This window comes from Anopheles arabiensis, chromosome 3, assembly GCF_016920715.1.
Source record: "Anopheles arabiensis isolate DONGOLA chromosome 3, AaraD3, whole genome shotgun sequence".
Lineage (NCBI taxonomy): Eukaryota > Metazoa > Arthropoda > Insecta > Diptera > Culicidae > Anopheles > Anopheles arabiensis.
In genome coordinates this window covers 30,690,039-30,708,262 of record NC_053518.1, presented here as the reverse complement: position 1 = coordinate 30,708,262, position 18,224 = coordinate 30,690,039, and the positions used below count along the sequence as shown (strand labels likewise).

The window sequence follows — 18,224 nt, the reverse complement described above, 5'->3', positions numbered from 1 at the left end:
TTTTTGTAAGATAAGGGGAGAAACAAAGACAGTTACTAAGAGTTTTCATTTAATAGTTTTATTATTTGTCTAGTACATATGTGGGCTGTTGGGCTGTGTTTTTGCCTCTCTACTTTTACATCCCAGCATCCTCTTCATCCAGCACACAGTGCGTTTCGTTTCGCGCTTGCACTTCCCCGTCATGCGTGTTCACTGCACTCGGGGCGGGCAGGGGCTCTACTCTCTAGTTGTAGAACTACAATATAGTAACAAATTCACGCAATCAATCTCTACTTCAAAACGTGTGATGCTCTTTCACCTTTCCGCAGCCTTTCCGCACTGTGCCACTGTTGCCAGCTCGCTGCTCCGCCATTAATGTGTGCTGCTTCGCTACAGGTTGTTCTACATTCGTTTGTTTGTAAACCTTTCTATGCTTTCTGTTACGGTAAAACTTAACGAAAAATGTGCTTTCACTTGTCCATGACCATTCCCGAGTACTGCTTTCACTCACGTTTCATTTAGAATTAGGTTTGTTTTGTTTTACGTTCCTTCATTACTTGCTTTTCTTTTCTTCAATTGGTGTGCCATTACATTAACAATTCGATTCCATTCACTGCATGAAGATCAATCCTTTTCGCACAAGATCAATCGTGTGTTTTTCACTAATTTACAATTTGCCGGTTTTTTACCATCCTGCAGCAAACCTTCGGTTTAAAAGCACAGTTTTCTTGTCCACCTTTCTCTTAAGCTGATCGTGTTATCCATACAAAAAAAGCCACTCGATCCTCGTTTTGCTATTCTGTACAATATTCTCCCTCTTCTTACACACACATACACACACGTACGCACTTGTTATCATTTACCCTTCACACTCCAACATCCAGCAGCGGGTTTAGGTTTTGCCATCTATCTACAATTTTGCTACACAAAACAAGCGTAAACCCCCTACATGGGCAGGGTTTCTCAGCTCCGTTCCATTTCGATTAAACGATCGTGTCTTACTTTACACACACATTTTCATTTACAGCGAGAAGCAGAAAGTTCTTGCTGTACACGAATCATAATCCTTTTTTTGCCATTTCCAACCATTCCTTTGCTGTTTTGTTCCATTTTCTATAGGTTTTTCCATTCCAAAAAAAAAAATAACAGAGTAAAGTTTATTTCTACAGCACTACATCCTACATGATCATACCGTTTGTTTGTTTTGGTTTTCCATATTCCCCTGTCGCATTCACTCTCGCAAACCCCATTTACAGCCAGCTCTACTTTATTGGGCTGCATACCCATGTGTGTGTTTTGTGGAATGTCTTTTATGAGTTCTCTTCTCTGCCCACTCGCTTAATAGAAGGGTGTTTAGATCCATTCTTAGAATCGAGGCTCTAAAAACGTATCTAGGACGTACTGGAGGGTGGCATTTGGTTTCGTGTTTTGAAATAACTTATTCACGCATTCATTTAAACGTTTCTGACTGGGGACACACACACAGCTTAGTCTGTGCGTCCCTCAGTACGAAAGATGATAATTTATTACCCGAAGGAAAACAATCGTAACAAACGTAACTTGAGGACAAAAGCAATAGCATGAAACAAAATATACATTATTAAAACCTTGCAATATTGTGTTTGTTGGTCACGTACACAGATAGCGACTCCGCTGTGTACGTCTTTCGAGACAACACTAATAAAGACGGAGAAAAAACTGAACGAAAAATTAAAGAAAAAAACGGGAAAGAAACCCTGCATCTGAGGCTCGTCGATCGCTCTAGCTCAGCAGTATCATAACCGGGGAAGGGTAGTTTTTTCCTTGATTCTATCGATTGTATGACAAAGTGAACAATTGTTTACAGCATAATAACATCAGTAACATCATTTAACACGTTGAGAAATACCTGTAGTTGTGAGTACACAATAAAATACTTTACACATAAAGTATCCTTGCCAGGGATAGTTTAAACCTTCTTTGCTGTATAGCTTGCTCTCATGCATCCCATAGCAACCCACCGGAAGTGATCGCGTACGTCTGCTCAGTTCAAGTTACGTTCTTTTTTTGTTGTTGCCCGGTTTTCCCCCCACTGCACTAAAAATGCACTTTACCGTACGCATCACTTCCTTTCCTAACTTCAAATTGACTTATCAACAACGCCTCACAAAGGGAGAAGCAGTTTTTGTTTTCTTCTGGGCTCTATGTAATCTTCCATCTAACTTCCGTTCCGCTCCGTAGTAGTTGTGCTTTTGTTTTGGATAGCTGAATAACTTCTCTGTGTATAATGGTATGGCGTTGAACTTATGTAGAGGGCGCTCGCACTGGGACGTGTACGTGTGAGTGCGGGTTGAGAAGTAGAAACACGGATCCAAGAAGTTATTGGTAAAGCTTATCACAATATACATATATAGCTGCGTTTGCGAAACGCCCAGTGAGGAGTGATTTTAATTGATCGTCATATCAACCGCCAGTTGTCGTTGTTTCAGGTATTGTATTAGAGAGGGAAGGATAGATACTAGCTTCTAGTAGTAGTGCCTACGGTAGTGTGATTAATTTACACGCTCTTCACGATGTCTGCTACACCCTCTTGCGCAGCACAGGTTTTTGATAATGGCAACTCATGTTCTACTTCTTCTTCTTCTAGGTTCCCATTCCCTGCTAATAAAGGGTTTGGGATGGGGTTGGGGGGTTTTTCTTAGGCGCGAAAACGCACATATCGATACGGAGGCACACGTAGACAAGAATGTTGTCCCACACGAGCCCGAAACTCTCTAGTGCCAGGTGAAGACGACGTGTGCAAACATAAGGTAGATGGTTGAGACGATCACGCTACCGACCATCACTGGGAAACCGACCCTAAAGGTAAAAGAAGACGAAGACGTTAGTACAACTTGATTGGAGTTGAAGGTGTACCTGAACTTACTTGAAATATTCTATAAAGGTAAACCTATAGCCGTGCTGCTCAGCAACACCAGCACAAACGACGTTGGCGGAGGCTCCAATCAGGGTGCCGTTACCTGGAAGATAAGAAAAACGATTAGCTCCAAGATCTTTGACTTATTCTCCCATGTCACTACAAACCTCCTAAGCAAGCTCCTAACGCCAGCGCCCATACCAGTGGCTGCAGTGGCAGGTCCAGCGCCTCATTCTCGGCAAGACCGATGGCAATCTTCACCATCATCGTGGTGAGCGGAATATTGTCAACAAATGCGGATGCGAATGCAGATACCTAAAACAAGAAGCAAGATGGTAGCATTAGTAAAAGAAGAACCTAATAAAGATCAAAGTAACATACCCATAGGATGATGAGAATGGCCACAGCAAGCCGAGATTCTTCCGACACGGAGAGGATCACATTTTCCGTCTGCTTGCCAATCCAATCGATCAGCCCCAGCTCGGATAGTGCTTCCATCAGGATGAACAGGGCGGCAAAGAAGAGTAGCGTGGACCACTCCACGCGCGAAATTACCGACTCAATGTCTTCCCTGTTTGTAAAGTGTTGCAAAAACGATTTTGAAGTGTAAGAGTGTTGTTCTAGTTGGATTGCGACCTCAAGAAAACTTACCGATCTGCCAGAATGAGCAGCAGAAGTGCACCGAGCAGTGCGGTCCAGCCCAGGGACAGCTTCTGAATGTCCGGTGCCGAGTGGAGGAAGAAGAAAGTGATGACAAACGCAAGCGTAATGGCAGACTTCACCAACAGTGTCTTGCTTCGAATGGGGTACTGGAAGGAAAGAATTCATTAGCCTATGTCTCAATAAATTTCAAATCCCAACGACGTACCTTTCGCTTCATCTCTTCCAGCGTTGCCTTGTAGCTCTCGGCCGGTACCGAACCGGTGACGAGCTTCTTCTTGAGCGAGCGCGACAGCCGGTTCACCTTCTTCAGCAGCGTTTCGCGCACCAGATCCTCGTCCTTCGAGTAGGACGACAGTGAAGCGGCCGCCCGCTGCCAGACGGCAATCTCGTGCCGGATCTCCTGCACGTCCTGCGGTTCGCTGAAGCGCAGATCGTTGATGTTCTTAAACTTCATGCGCAGCTGGAAGTAGGTCGTGATCATGACGAAGAAGATCGGTATGGCCATGTGCAGCGTGAAGGTAGCAAAATTGACACCCTGTAATAAGACGAGCGGTTAGAAAGAGCTGCCCCAGAAGTAAAGCAATCTTCAAGCTGCTTACATTTTTCGCAATGTGACTGTTCGAGGCGATGATCACATTCGGCGGATCACCGACGGGAGTTAGTGTACCGCCCACGTTCGAGTAGATCACCATCGACATCAACACCGGCACCGGGTTCAGCTCCATCACCTCGCACAATCGTATCGTGACCGGTGTCATCAACAGCACGGTCGTCACGTTATCCAGGAACGAAGACATGACGGCGGTAAAGACGCAAAGACAGTTAATCAGTGGCCACACCTTGCCGTTCGTCACCTGGTACGCGTACACCGCCAGATAGTCGAAGATACCGGTCTCGGACAGGATTGCAACGAGGATCATCATGCCGAACAGGAGCAGCAGCGTCTCGACGTCGATCCACGAGATCAGCTTCGGCATGCTGGGCCGTTCGTTCATCGCCGCGAGCACACCGATTGCCAGCGTTGACGCGATGATGGCCGCAAACGTGCGGTGCACTATCTCCCAGATGATCAGCACGTACAGGCCGAGCAGTACGATCGCGGCATAGATCACGCCCGTTTCGGTGTCCATCGGCGTTGGGTCGTACGTGAACTTGGTCGGGAAGTCTGCCTCCAGGTTGGTGGTTAGGCGCATCCGTACGACGGCCTTTCCGCTCGTCACCTTCTGGTGGTTGATCGGGCCAATGTCGAACACGTGCTTGCGGGTCATCTCGTCCATCTGGTCGATTGCGTCGAGCGAGCTCGGTATTGGAACCAGCCAGACGTTCGTGATGTTCTGCGGGGTTGATAGATACCGAGGAGTTAGGTTTCATGAATGTTTTGAGATAAAGGGTTTCGCACGCGAGCTGACTTACCTCCGTGTACTTGGCATCATACTCGGACAAGAAGCTCGTGTTTGAGTTATTGCTAGGTAGGTACAGCAGCTGCAGGATCACTGACATGTACGTGCTCGTGTTGTTGTGATGCTGATCGCTTAGAAAGGCACCTTTAAAGTTGATCCCGATTCGCGGACCTAGGGATGGTTCTGGTAATATGTACGCTAAGGTGTGAGATAAAAATAAAGAGGCCGTTAGATGTCTTACATTCTCCGAGAACGCATTACAATCCCACTTACTCCTGTAAGCTCCTTCCGGTACGGATAGCTGCCGCGGCGTAAGTTCCTTCTCGTGCTTGGACATGAGAAAGCCGGTAAAGATCAGCCACACGACGAGCAGGGTACCGATCTTAATGTACCCGAACAGCTTCCCGTGCTCGTGGTGACCGCCCATCGTCGTCTCGTGACCATCGTCACCCTCGCCATCGGTCGTCATGTTCTGACCATTCTTCTCGCTCTGCTCCGCCACCACCGTCGTCGTTTTGCCATCCTCGACCGAGCTGTCCGGGTTGGTGACCTTGATTGTGATGAACTCTTTGCTGTGGCTATCGTCGCCATCGTCTGCGGAGACGTCCTCGTTCGGAAGCGGATCCTCGTCGGGTCCTGGAGAATGGGATAAGAAATTTATCTTAATATTGTGTGTGCTTTAAATAAACAGTGTAAATACTGTTCTCCAACACGAGCCAATGTTCGGTTCCTTGGCTTGATGATGTTTTTATTCAGATGGAGTCAACCCTCATGAATCATGATTGCATAAACTAAGTAAAAACAAACAACCACGATCAAGGCTTGTTAGCTTTTTCAATTCCCTCCACGCAGCCTATCTTACGCTGCTGAAATTAACCTTTTAAAAACGATCATCTGATGCGACACCATCATCATCATCATCGCCCTACTGCCCTTGCCGCGCTAAGGAGAAGTAGCGTAATCATTGCCAATTGACAGCCTCTTTGCTAGCCGGAACGGTGTCCAAAGCAGCAGCAGAAACCTTCGCCTGGAAGTCATATTTTATGGCCAGTTTGATGGTAAAACTTTTCATTAATTAACACCCACCACACGGTGGTGGAATTGGCACGGGCCAGAAAGGTTAATTTCAAAGGTTCAGCCGGCGCGCACACTGCCAGACGACGGCCACGGTGTTTCCAGACACGTACAAGCCACGCGCTGGTTATCAAACTATGTAACATCGGGTGATGGGGTGATGACTTCATAAAAGCGAGACATTTATCTTGTACAAGTTGAGTATTTCTTCTTTGCTGTAACCGTTAGACACATTTCATTGGATGGAACAATTTTGAACAACCGATCTACAAGCTAAAAATATGCTTCAGACAAGCGCGGTTTATCATTACACACGGTCGGATGTACGAGGTACGAAGGAGGGAGTGAGAATGTACAAAAATAAACCCGAGAACCGACCTTCCTTCGGACCGGCGTTTTTTTTTTGTGTAGGCCAACTGATTATTGACAATGACCGTGGCCAGAAGCAAATGTATATGGCGAGCGGTTGACGCCTGTTTTGCCGATAGATTAGATAAAATAACCCTTTTCTGTCTGCGGAAGGGTATGTTTTTGTATCATAAAATCGTTGAAAAGGCAAACGAGATATGGATTTTTAATTGGATTCGTTTAGCGCATTGATTCGATAGCGATAGGTTGATTAAATAGCTGTCGGCCAAATACGTCGAACGGCTCGATACGGTTTGCGTTAATTGATCAAGGGCCGCGGTTTAGAGCGGGGCGTGCTAAAAATAACGCATTATTAGGCTTTCTCGTTTGCTGTGACGTACGCCACAGTTGGCTCCTTTATGATTGAGAATTTTGTAGAGCCAAAAGGAGTGGTTAAATTTGGATATCCAATTTTTACGTAAAGAATGATCATGCGTCTCCATTGACAATGTGGGAAGGAAAAAGTGAGTGATAGCTAGCTTTAATGCTCTAAACATGAAAAAGGAATCAAAATTATTTTTTAGTTTATTCAAATTGCAGCGAAATTTGGCCATGAAAACCTTTTAGTTTAAAATTAAAGTTTATATAAAGTCCTAATAATTAATTTAAGGAAAAAAGTTCTGTTTTTATAATTGATAAATGAAATATTAAACATTATTAATTTTGAAAGAATGTTTGGTGTAATTTGAAAACCAAATTTAAACACTACTTGAAGTCCCATCAAATGGTGTTGCTACTACAAAATTTTGTTTGCATCCTTATTGTTTTGTAATCGAACAGTGTAAGCTAGATACACGCTGGCCTTTTTCCAAATTTATTACACAATTCATCACATTAACAATCAAATGCAGAAAGCATGCGTTGTTGTTTTCACCTCCGCTGCATCCTCATTCAACATCAAACATACCAACAACCGTATGTATTGACGTGCGCCCCAAAACCGACAACGAATCGTCCAACAGCCGTCCACCGTACGCATGTGTTCGTCGTTCGACCAATCAACAGCATCCCGCAACAAACGAATGGTGAGGGAGGCAGAGGATAGTGCGAAGCACCGAAAAGGGGTGTTACGAAATGGGAGGAAGTGGCAGCAGAAGCATGCCGCTTCCAGCACTCACTCTCTTGCTCTCTCTTTCTCTCTGAAACGCCAGCGCAGTAAATGCGATAATGAGCGGAAATGTTTCATGCTTGAAAATTTACATAGAATAATTGAAAACAATCGGCTCCATCGGTGATGCTTCGCGGTGGATCGATTCGGTGGAGGGTAGGTGAAGCGGGGGAAGGGATGGACCGTCGCTTTGACTGCATGCGGGTCACTGTCACACGTTGGCCATGCCCGCTGCTGCAGGCCCGGTGTAATAGAGTGCCAGGGACGGAGGCATTTCAGCACGAACGTGCTGCGTGAACCCCTTCCCGGGGGAGGAAAGATTGCACAATTCGGTGGGACGTCAAACAGCTGACGGAACTCGAGCCAACATCAGGAGTGTTTATGGTGGAAAAATTGCATCCACAGGATTGATAAGAGATCTTTCTGGAGCTTGGAGCGCGTTGGAAATATATGGAACGGTTCAACACAAACAGGGTCAGCGACGGTAGAACATTGTCTCGGTACGTCAAGAAGTGTCACCGATGAAAGAGCTTCCGTTGCTGTACAAATGAGCGCTTTGATTTATGATACCAGCACACAATTGTCCAGCATTGCTTTGCAAATCAAAAACAGCTCGTGGTCATGATTTTTTATGCTAATTAATTTCCGTCCAACCCAAATCACTGTGCAAAGCACCACAAAAAGAACCGTAAAACAAATGGGTACATCCCAGTACCCATCCTGGCAAACGGAACGAGACGAGGCATCACCTTTTGCTGTTGATTTATGGCGACACTCAATTTAAGTACAACACGATGTTTCTTGCCGTACTGCTCCTTTCCGTTTTACGGGTCGTATGGGTACGATGGATGAGCATCGTAAGGACTTACAGCAGCGGCTTCAATGCGCACCCAATTTCCAACTCCAATGGCTGCGAGGGATGTGCCGCTTGTGTGTTTTATCAATTGCCACCGTCATGCTACAATGTGTGTTTTAGTATGCATAACGACCGGGTTAGCATTGACACTAATCAGCGAAAAACGTGACCGAACTATCGAGATATCCGAGCCTCGGGCCGGCTCGTGTATTGGGTTCTTGCAAGCAGATGTCGCGGGACAGGCGTAATCTGCATGCACGCTCTAAGGCGGACAGTGTGAAATGATGACAAATGGAGATGGCGATGTTTTTGTGCATAATAATCATAATCTTGTCATCGATTTAACACACTAGCATATTTTTGTCCCCGTTTTTAATATGAATGTCATGCGTGTTATGCGCAAAATAATCCTTTTTTCATTGAATTTGTACATAAGGTAGACAACTCAATGGGAGTTGATAATGACTAGATCAAAATAATCAAAATGCACCTTGTAATTTGCGGATGGTTTTTAAAAATTTCAGGATTGCTTCCAGCTCTTTGAACAGTATCTTTTATTTCTGCCAGAGGGCACTGTCTGGCCCCTTAAAGTATGCTATTGAAGATACTTGGCTGACGTACTACTTCGCAACAAATTTTGAAGCATTTTTGACTGTATTTGTTTACTAAAACCATATGTTTTATGCAATAAACGATAGTCAATTGAAAATCCCAATCAATCAACACCATTTTTTGTAAAATTCATTGTTTTTAGTCATCTCTTGATATTTTCACGGTTAGTTAGGGCTAAATAAATGGAGAATCAGTTTAATTAGGCTTAAAATGATATTTATCTAATTACGAAAGCTATTATTTATCGTGTAGACCTCTGAACATAAACTTCTAATCAGTTAATAAATATAACTAAAACTAAATAAATTTGAAGACAAGATATTCTCCTAATTTTAATTATCTTGAGAGCAGAATGTATTGATTGGATATATGTAATATACATGTAACACAAGTTGCCTTTCATGTAAAATGTAAAAGACTTGGGAAAAGAAAAATAAGCTTACATACAACTCAAATTCCGGAAAAAAACAACAACTAACGTCTTCAATTTTTTTTGCAGATTTACAGATATGTTAACAGTATTTTGACGAAAATACCGCAATACCTGAATTGCACGTCAAAATTATATTACGTAGATGTCTTTGGAACATTTCAAACGCGTCACTGCAAACTCTAGTTGATCATGTATCCATTTGACTAGCCATAAAGTTGAAGATTGATACAGTTTCGTTCCCTCTAAGTTGAATTTAATAGAGTTTTCCTCCCAGTCTAGCTGCTAATGCATTCGATGCGATTCAATGTGTTAATTTTAGCCTTTAGAAACAGAGAGACATACCGAGAAACGAGCACAAAACCCACCGCCCCACGCTAGCAGTGGTGATCACAATAGCAAAGCAAGAATGCTCTTTGGTAAGAAATTCCACCAATCGGTGAGTGGAATATTTTTAAATTTTATTTCAACTCAACAGAGAAAAAAATGAAAGAAAAAACAATAACACGCGCCACTGCTCTCGGGTCACTGTCACGGACTAGCATATGACTAAGGGAGAACATAGCGGACGCGCTTATTGTTGGAAAAAACTTTTATGCCTCTAATACGATGCTACATGGGTAATAAAATCCACAAACTGTACATTACTCACCGTGTAATCGTTCGTGCTCCTGCCGGAAGGAGGCCAAGCTCGGATCCTGCCGGATGGCGGCCGGAAGCGTGCGCCATATCTCCAGCGATGCCTCCGTCACCTGGCTGAGAGAAATGATAGAATAGTTAGGCCGGAACGTTTGCACCGTTACGGATGGGCGGGGGGGCTGATTCAGCCGGTCCAGCTCATCTGCCGCCTCCTCCTCGTTGAGCTTAAGTATCTTGAACACGACATTTTTGCCCCTCGGTTTGGACATGCCCACAACTGTTCGGTTGGTGGGAGTGTTTCGGTGTAGAGTAGTGTACTGGTAGTAGTGTTGTTCTTAGCGGTGCGTTGGATTATAGTGCCGGGTTTGTGCAGGAAGGAAGCGTTTTTGTCTTGTGGGGGCAAATGTTAAGAGAACGTCTTTCTACCGATTAGTGTATCATGAAGTTAGAGAGTGGTGTAAAATTTGTCCATAATGTTTCACTAAAGCATGCAACTTGTTAGGATCACTTCCTGCTCTCCACTAATCATCACTGTTAGAAGGGAAAATGGGGAAAAAAGATGTTAAAATAAACCCATCCACACACCCTCAGGCATCTTTCGGTGTTAGTAGCCATGCACTTAATTCATCTTTAAAGCAGATAACGTGGATGGAAAACCCACTCCAACCCGTTCAAATCTCCAGCCCCAGCAGGCGGATCGATCGTGCGTGTTAGTAGCAACTGGAAGGTGAACGCGATCGTTCGCGTAGCTGATCAACGCCTTCCATCGGAATTATCGTAAGCTGCCCAAATGCCTCTCCGGGGCTGATTGATTCACTCTCTTCACCTCTGCGGGTCCATCGCGCTGGATGGCGTGCGTCAATCGCTAATGGGAAAATGATGTACTGCCCTGGCCTGCAAGCGGGTCCCGCCGAGTGGAAAATTGACCTTGAACGTTACTCGGTTTGGAGCTGCGAGAAAATACGGTAGAATGCGGCGTAACTTAAGAGCGGTACATTTGGGCGGCACTTTATGTATAGGGGGAGGGTTTTTTTTGTTCAGGCAAACCGAACACAGCCAAGGGACAGCAAACAGAACCTAGCAGCGATGTAGAACACTCGATTTTTCTCTCTTTTAAAATTTTCACAAATTCACAACTCGAATGACTGTCGGTACTGTCAAACCGGTGCCGCTGAGTGAGATATTTGTCCACTAATTTATGTCGTTACTCTCTCTCTCTCTCTCTCTCTCTCTCTTTCTCTCTCTCTCTGTCACGCATACAGACACATAGCATGTCTCTCTTTGCTCTAACAACGACACAATTCACCACAATGTTGCTGTGTGCAACGCTTAGCCACACCGACGAAAACCACACACGTCCGCAAAAAAAAGATGTTTTCCGTTAAATTGGTCCGTTTTTTCATTGTCATCAGCCCCTCGTTTTCCCATTCTCACTTCAATGTCTGAGTGAGACGAGTCGTTTCTCTTTCTTTCGTGCGCTACTCAATTGCTCTGGCGCTTTTCACCCACCAAAGTTGAACAGCGGCACACGGGCAAACGTCAAGCGCCACTGTCTTTGTTGGGTGGTCGATCGACCGATCGACTGCTTTATTGACCACTTTTTATTGAATTCGCGTATCCGCAAGCGAAAATAAGAAGCAAAAAGTAATGCTAACTGCAGTCAAATAGTCTGATTGTACGATCAACAGTCAACTGGCACCATCATCGGGTGGCCTTGACATTTTTTTTTCGCGCCCTTTATCGAGCTGGATGGTCATTCTTTGACCGTGTGTGTGTATCGGAGGGTGTAGTGGGAGTGTGTTGTCGCGTGTGTGGTGTGAATAACAAAAAAAGGGTTGTGTGGAGAAGCAGCCCTGTGAGATGAATGTACAATTAATGAGCCACACGCGTGGTGGTGGTTCAATCAATCGCGGCTCTGTTGTGGTTGATTAAATAAAAAAAAATCATTTATAGCACGTGATTTTATGATTTACTAATTTTAATTAAAATTGTTGATTCCCTTTTTTTGCTGCGAAAACATTCAAACTGTTCAACCAATACGTTCACGCGTTTCGCAAAGACAACCTCGTCAGCCTTCTTGCTCCTTCTTCGGTTAGCTTTTAATGGACGTTTGTCGCTCACTACAGCGCACGACCAAGTGACCGACATCTGAGAGTCGCTGATGCGAAAAGTCGTCCAACAGAGGTCCAATGACCGCACCGGTCTAGAGATCGCTCGGAAAACGATGCGCGTCTGCGGAATGCGGACGTATCGCGGTTGATAAGTTTTCCGCAAAACCTTGCAGCATTTTGGAACGATCGATCGGTCCTTGAGAAAAGTGCAACTGTTTTTTTTTTTTGGTGAAGGCGAGATACAGTGGGGTTTTAACATTGGCAAAAAAATGAAGGTATTTAATGAGATTTGAAAGTTCCTGATTTTTTGAAGCACAAAATAGGACGTTTCAATTTCCCAGCCCTTTTCGCTTACATGCTTCACATACTCATACATACTCACACAACCCTATGATCTATTTATTTTTTCCCTCCTAAATTTGTTTCCCCTGTTCACTGTCCCTTGCAAATTCGTACATCAAAGCGGGCGCGCATCAAAGCACACGTGTGCTTTTGATCATACAGTTACAGTTTGCTGTCGGTGACACATCTTCATCATACACAGGAGAGCTTTGGATGTTTCACAAGTTAATGCCCAGGCCTGTCGTTACGAAGCAATTGGAACTGTGAACTGTCGCTGTGCGGAGTCACGTAGGAACAAATATTTGAGCAGTATATGTTTGCCAAGCATAATTTTCACCGCAAATAGACGTGTTTCGTACGTCAGGATAGGAATCTGGCTATGAGGTAGCATTGAACCACATTTTTGAGGGTTGTTTTTGAAGTATTGATAGCATCAATCTTTAACTGTTGATAGCTTTCATCTTTCAATGTTGAGAAGAGCAACCATTATTGCCTATTTCTTAGGTCTTCATTACTGTTACTTCTATTATTAAAATTATAACAATATCTCACTTGAATACTGTAACCACAAAATCATCTAGAGCTCTTGCTTGCCACGGTTTTACCTTCCAAAAAGGGGCTAACATAAACCGATTTAGCTAATAAACATCCGTTTTGAGTTTTTCCCCTGTGGAATCCTTCCCCCAAGGAAAAAAACCCTCATCATCGTATCATTCTTCCAGCAACGAGGATGCCCCAATTGGTATCCTTTACCCTTCTCAAATCACCCGTGGGGTATTGTGAGATTCACACACTGTAGCAACAAGAAGAAAAGGATTCCACGACTAGGATTTTTATTTCACCTTTCGTTGCTTTGGCCTTTTACCCGGTTAATTTGGGATTGATGGTAACAGTTGCCCTTTTTTTGAGGCCCGAGTTTCGAGTTAGGATTACGTCTTAAAGGTTACGCGTGGCCCCCTACCTCAAGAGCACTTACGGCACTGACCAGCCGAGCGGGATGATTCAGAGCGGCAAGAAATAGAAAAGAATCATCCGGTTCAAGTGGGACACAATGGGAAGAGTGCAAAAGCGCGCGCATCTTTTCCAGCGAAAGTGCGATAAGACGGCGTGCGGGTCGGTAAACAACGGGTTGTTGTAGCTTTTACAGCACTAGAATGTACCGGTTAGTGCTCTTCTGTGTCACACACTTGTTGGGGCCAAAATTGATAGTGCGGTAAGTGAATGGAACAGAGCAGTGTTGCGTCAATGGATGCCCCCGAGGGGGAACTACTCGAAGACACGTGTGACCATGCCGGTCAATGCTGCACTACTTGAAGTCTTGAATGGCTTTATAGGGACAGCGACAGCTATTTGTTTTACTGTCTTGTATTTTTATAAGAATTTGATAAAACAAAATGAATTATATCATATTGCTGGTTTCCAATTAGTTCCATTCATATTTCCAACATCGATGACTTATCAACCATTCCATCGAAACAACGTTATCGCAACGCACAGATGGGCGATAGCAAATTTGGCACACAAAAAAAGCTTTATCATACCTTAAGCAGTAGCAACAGATATAGCCCATGCGGCAGGTAGAATCTCTGCCCTCTGGTTTTATGAGCCGCTAATCACTGCAGTCAATATTTATGGAATGATTTACGGTCGCAACTCAAAAGAATCCGCAGAGAATCAGCACACACAACAACACCAGAAAAACAAAATAAAATTCTCTACAATGCTGCCCACAGGAGCAAAAAAGAGGAAAGATAAATCCGTCAGCTCGGTATGAATGAACGCGCACTCCAAAAAGGGCATCATTCTAACAAGCGTGATTGATTAATAGCGCGCGTTTGTTGGGGTTTTTTTTTGGCAGTTGAGAGATAACAGTGCCAATTGCACCACGTTCACACACACACACACGAAACCCGATAGATAATCTTAATCAGTGCCGACACGGGAAGCGAATCCATTAGACCTCAGCCGTGGTCCAATTATCTGCGGGTCGTTTGTTCCCAAAAATTATTCACACGAGGTGTTAATATGAGCGCAAGAAGAAGCAGGAGGGGCAGTGGACGTAGAATCTCGTCACCGATAGCGAAACGGTCGATCCGGTCGAATCTTGGTGTCTTCTTGACGGATTGGCGACACGCAGAAAGGAAAGCATAACGAAAAAATAACAATCGACCTTACAGAGAGTTTTCTCACACAAAAAGTATTTCACCCAGAGAGTAGCTTGTTCTTCGGTTCGCTTTAAAATAAACAAGAAGTCAGGAAAAGTGGCGCCCTTGTGATAAGTGTTCACTCAAACAGTTCGGTTCCGACTTGAAAGACAGGTCCAATGTTGTCGATGTCTTTATTTTTGGGAACAAAAATACAAGCAGAGAACGTGTGTCTATGTGTCTGTGGGAGTAAGGCAAGCAACATAAAGTGGGATTACAACCCCAGAAACTCATCCATCGTGCACAGAATGAATTGGTTTTTAGAGAGCAAAGATGCGATGGGTCAGACGTTCAGATAACGTGTCTTTGAGCTTTTCCTTCACCTTCGAAACGCAACGCACACCAACGCCACGGTCAAGGAAAAATTACTCTTGAGTGGGGGACGGCGAAATCATTCACCTCATGAACGTTCGCATGATCGAGCAAAGAGCGAGCGGACGAAGAGGTTAAAAAAAAAAACAAAAATAAAAACAAAACCCTAAAATATCACAACGTGGTCACAGGTTGCACGGAAAATTTACTACTCCCGCTGTGTGTCCCCGCCGTGGGATCCATCACAAGTTGCGAGTCAAATTATTTAATATTTTGCCTTTGCCTAGCATTTTGCCGCACAATAATTTAGGCCACCCTTTCCCCATCGACCCTTTTCCTGCTGCAATCGATGACAGGTGCCAATTTTGTTTCAGTTTTGCCAAGAGGGCCAAGAGCCAAATCCCCGCATGGGCCTCAGCTCACAAAGAGTAACAACTAAAACCTGTCACAAATAATCACAAGTTTGTAGCTCATTTGACGTATGTGTGTGTTGGTAAAAAAAGCGAAGTAAAAGGTGATGATGTGCTCGATTTAAATCACATTAACAATTGTCCATCATGTGTTGCAAAACAATTTTCATGTAGCGAATTAACTGTCTTTTTACACGCTTTTTTGTTCTTCTGCTAAGCTTGAGCGGAGGTTCGGTTTGCCTGGGCTGTGGACTGTTTGCCGGTTTGACTGTTCCCCTGTACTTATATCAAAATAATAATAAAACACTTTGTTTGGCATGTCGGTCAGCGCAAAATATTTTGCAAAACCTGAAACCGATTCTTTTTTTTGGTGCGACACATTCACTTCACTTCAATGGAGGTATTATTTTTCACACGGCGCTTCACACCAAACGCATTGAAGGACAACGGGCACAAACGGAAAATATAAACACACGGGGACACACACACACACACGTTTCATTCACATCGAAAAACCACTCTTATTCTTCTTGCTGTGTATGTGTGTGTACCCACTGTACAGGGCTGCGGAGTGCGTCTGCGCAAGCTTCGATTTTCCACGCACACATACCCACAAACACAAACTCAACTTCCACGTGGGTTTTCCCTCTTCTTGCGCACAACGATTATCCTTATGAGCAGCGCGAAAAGTAACACCGTTTTTCCATTCCAAGTGCGAAAGATTCGAAAAATCTTAGTAGGCGGTCTCGCTGATGTTCGAAAACGAGAAGCGTTACGCGAGCGTTACTTCACCCCTATCCCACTTAACGGCGATCGGTTACCGTACAAAAAATCACGGTGTGCGCAACGGACACCACAACGCAACTGCACTACCCGACCGTTTGCTAAGGACTAAAACACACTGGGTGCGCTCACGGTGTTGTGCTTGGGATAGAAGAGAGCAGTGTTAACACAGCAGCAACAACAAAAAAACTGCAAACACACATACGCACTGCCTTAGTAGTAGTGGTGCGCGAAAACTGCACACCACGACCTGAGTGGGAACAAGTGAGACGGCACGATAGGCCGGCCGACCGATAGGCGCAGCAGATAGTGGCAGCAGTCGTGTGTGAGTGTGCCCCATCGCTTTAAATCAACTAATGCCGCCAACCCCTGGGCAGGCGTCCCGCACCACCGGCACACAGCAACAGGTTGCATGAATTCCGTGCTCCGGTAACAGATTAGCTGTCCCCTGGCCGGCCAGCACAGTGTGTGAGTGATCTATATTTTTTCATACGATCGTCTACATGCCTTCTATCTCTTTCTTTTTCGCTGTTACGTTCGTTACGGTGATGCGTTTGCTGACTGAACGACTGCAGAAATGCTGTTTGTGCGCGGCGTGAGTGGCCGGATGATCTTGTTGGAAAGCGGCGCCGGTACGATACGCCGGGTAAGGGTGTGTGTGGTTTTTGCGCGACACCCGCTCATGGACAGCTCATGCTGTTGTGCCTGGTGCCTGGCGGCCGATTTGTTGTATTTTTGTGTTAGCCGTTATGCGATTTATTTTTTTCGAGTTCGAAATGGAGCGATACTGGTTTGAGTGGTCCGATGGGCAGCGAGGGGAGACAATTTTGAAACAAAAATAACGTCTGTTTGTCTACGTTCAGAGCTAGAAGTAGGTGAATGTTACGGCGATTTGTTGTGTCGTAGATAGTTTGATTTAAATAAAAGGATTTTGAGTTAGTTGGTAAGTAGTTTTTAAGGGGTTAGTAGATTTTTCTCATTTTCAACATTCTATTTGAATGTGTCTTATTTTGTACACATTAAAGAATGGTTTGTTTTCGCAGAATGGTCTCTTTAAAGTGTTTTTTTCTCTACAATACGAAATACCATGCTGTTCTTCAAATTTTGAAAATAGAGCTGGAGTAGTTCATGATTATTTTGATGGCATCATTACTATAAGAGCTTCTCAGGCAAAAAACAGTTTTGAAGAACAATTATTATTTATGGCTTTTAGAATTAAGTTTACAAATAATAGCATAAAGCCTAAGCCAGTGTTAAACGTCGTTTTTCCATACCAAATTGACAGTAGCAATTGAATTAGATTTCAACAATTGTGTACAAACAAACAGTAATAATTTAATTTAAATATTCCTAAAATCATAGATGTACTAGATAGAAAGAACTACAAGAATTATATGTAGACTAAAGAATCATACATGAAAATACCTTTTGGAGTATACAGTGAATCATGATTTGTTCACATTTGTTCATGAATTACAAATGAATGACAAAAAACCTGATTTAGAGACTAGTTGTGTTTAGAGAGTTTGAGTTGTGGTTTTGTATGGAGTTTTGACATCATTTCTGAAGCCAAACGTCTAAATGCATCAAAAACACTCCATTAGGAATCGTAAAACATCTTATTTATCGAAAATATTGTTGGCAATGTACACATTGGAGAGACCTTTTTAAAATTAATACTCAATATACTAATCAATAGAAACTTGATTAGTATCCACCGACCGATTGGCATTCAAAATTAATTTCATCAAAACACTTTCAAAATCGACACACTAAATTTTCTAGAATCGTTAGTACCAGTTTTGATCCAAAGCTTTCCATACCAAAAATCCATAAAATATTAATCTTTTCCAGAAGCGATATTATCCCCAAGCGCATCCTTATCATCGCAACTTCTTAGCGTCCTTCTCCTGTTCTCCTATTTTTCCTATTCCACTTCCACGTTAACATCCACCACTCAAGACCCAAGGCTTTGCAACTGACACATCCACATAAAA

The 18,224-nt window shown here is 43.8% G+C and overlaps 1 protein-coding gene across 9 annotated transcripts in view; it reads right to left on the bottom strand.

Annotated features, from left to right (window-relative positions):
• Window positions 1-640: 640 nt before the first annotated feature.
• The window catches only part of LOC120904683 (P protein-like), a 60,567-nt gene continuing 42,983 nt past the window's right edge, over window positions 641-18,224 (bottom strand). For 5 of the 9 annotated variants that reach the window (XM_040314888.1, XM_040314889.1, XM_040314886.1 and 2 more), the window contains 10 exons: window positions 10,079-10,182; window positions 5,212-5,574; window positions 4,952-5,136; window positions 4,138-4,872; window positions 3,744-4,073; window positions 3,527-3,684; window positions 3,257-3,446; window positions 3,043-3,190; window positions 2,885-2,978; window positions 641-2,817 (listed from right to left, as the gene is read on the bottom strand). In XM_040314888.1, the coding sequence (XP_040170822.1) occupies window positions 2,733-2,817; window positions 2,885-2,978; window positions 3,043-3,190; window positions 3,257-3,446; window positions 3,527-3,684; window positions 3,744-4,073; window positions 4,138-4,872; window positions 4,952-5,136; window positions 5,212-5,574; window positions 10,079-10,182 (2,392 nt within the window). In that variant the 3' untranslated portion in view covers window positions 641-2,732. The other 4 variants (XM_040314892.1, XM_040314895.1, XM_040314896.1 and 1 more) reach the window with 4 other exon arrangements.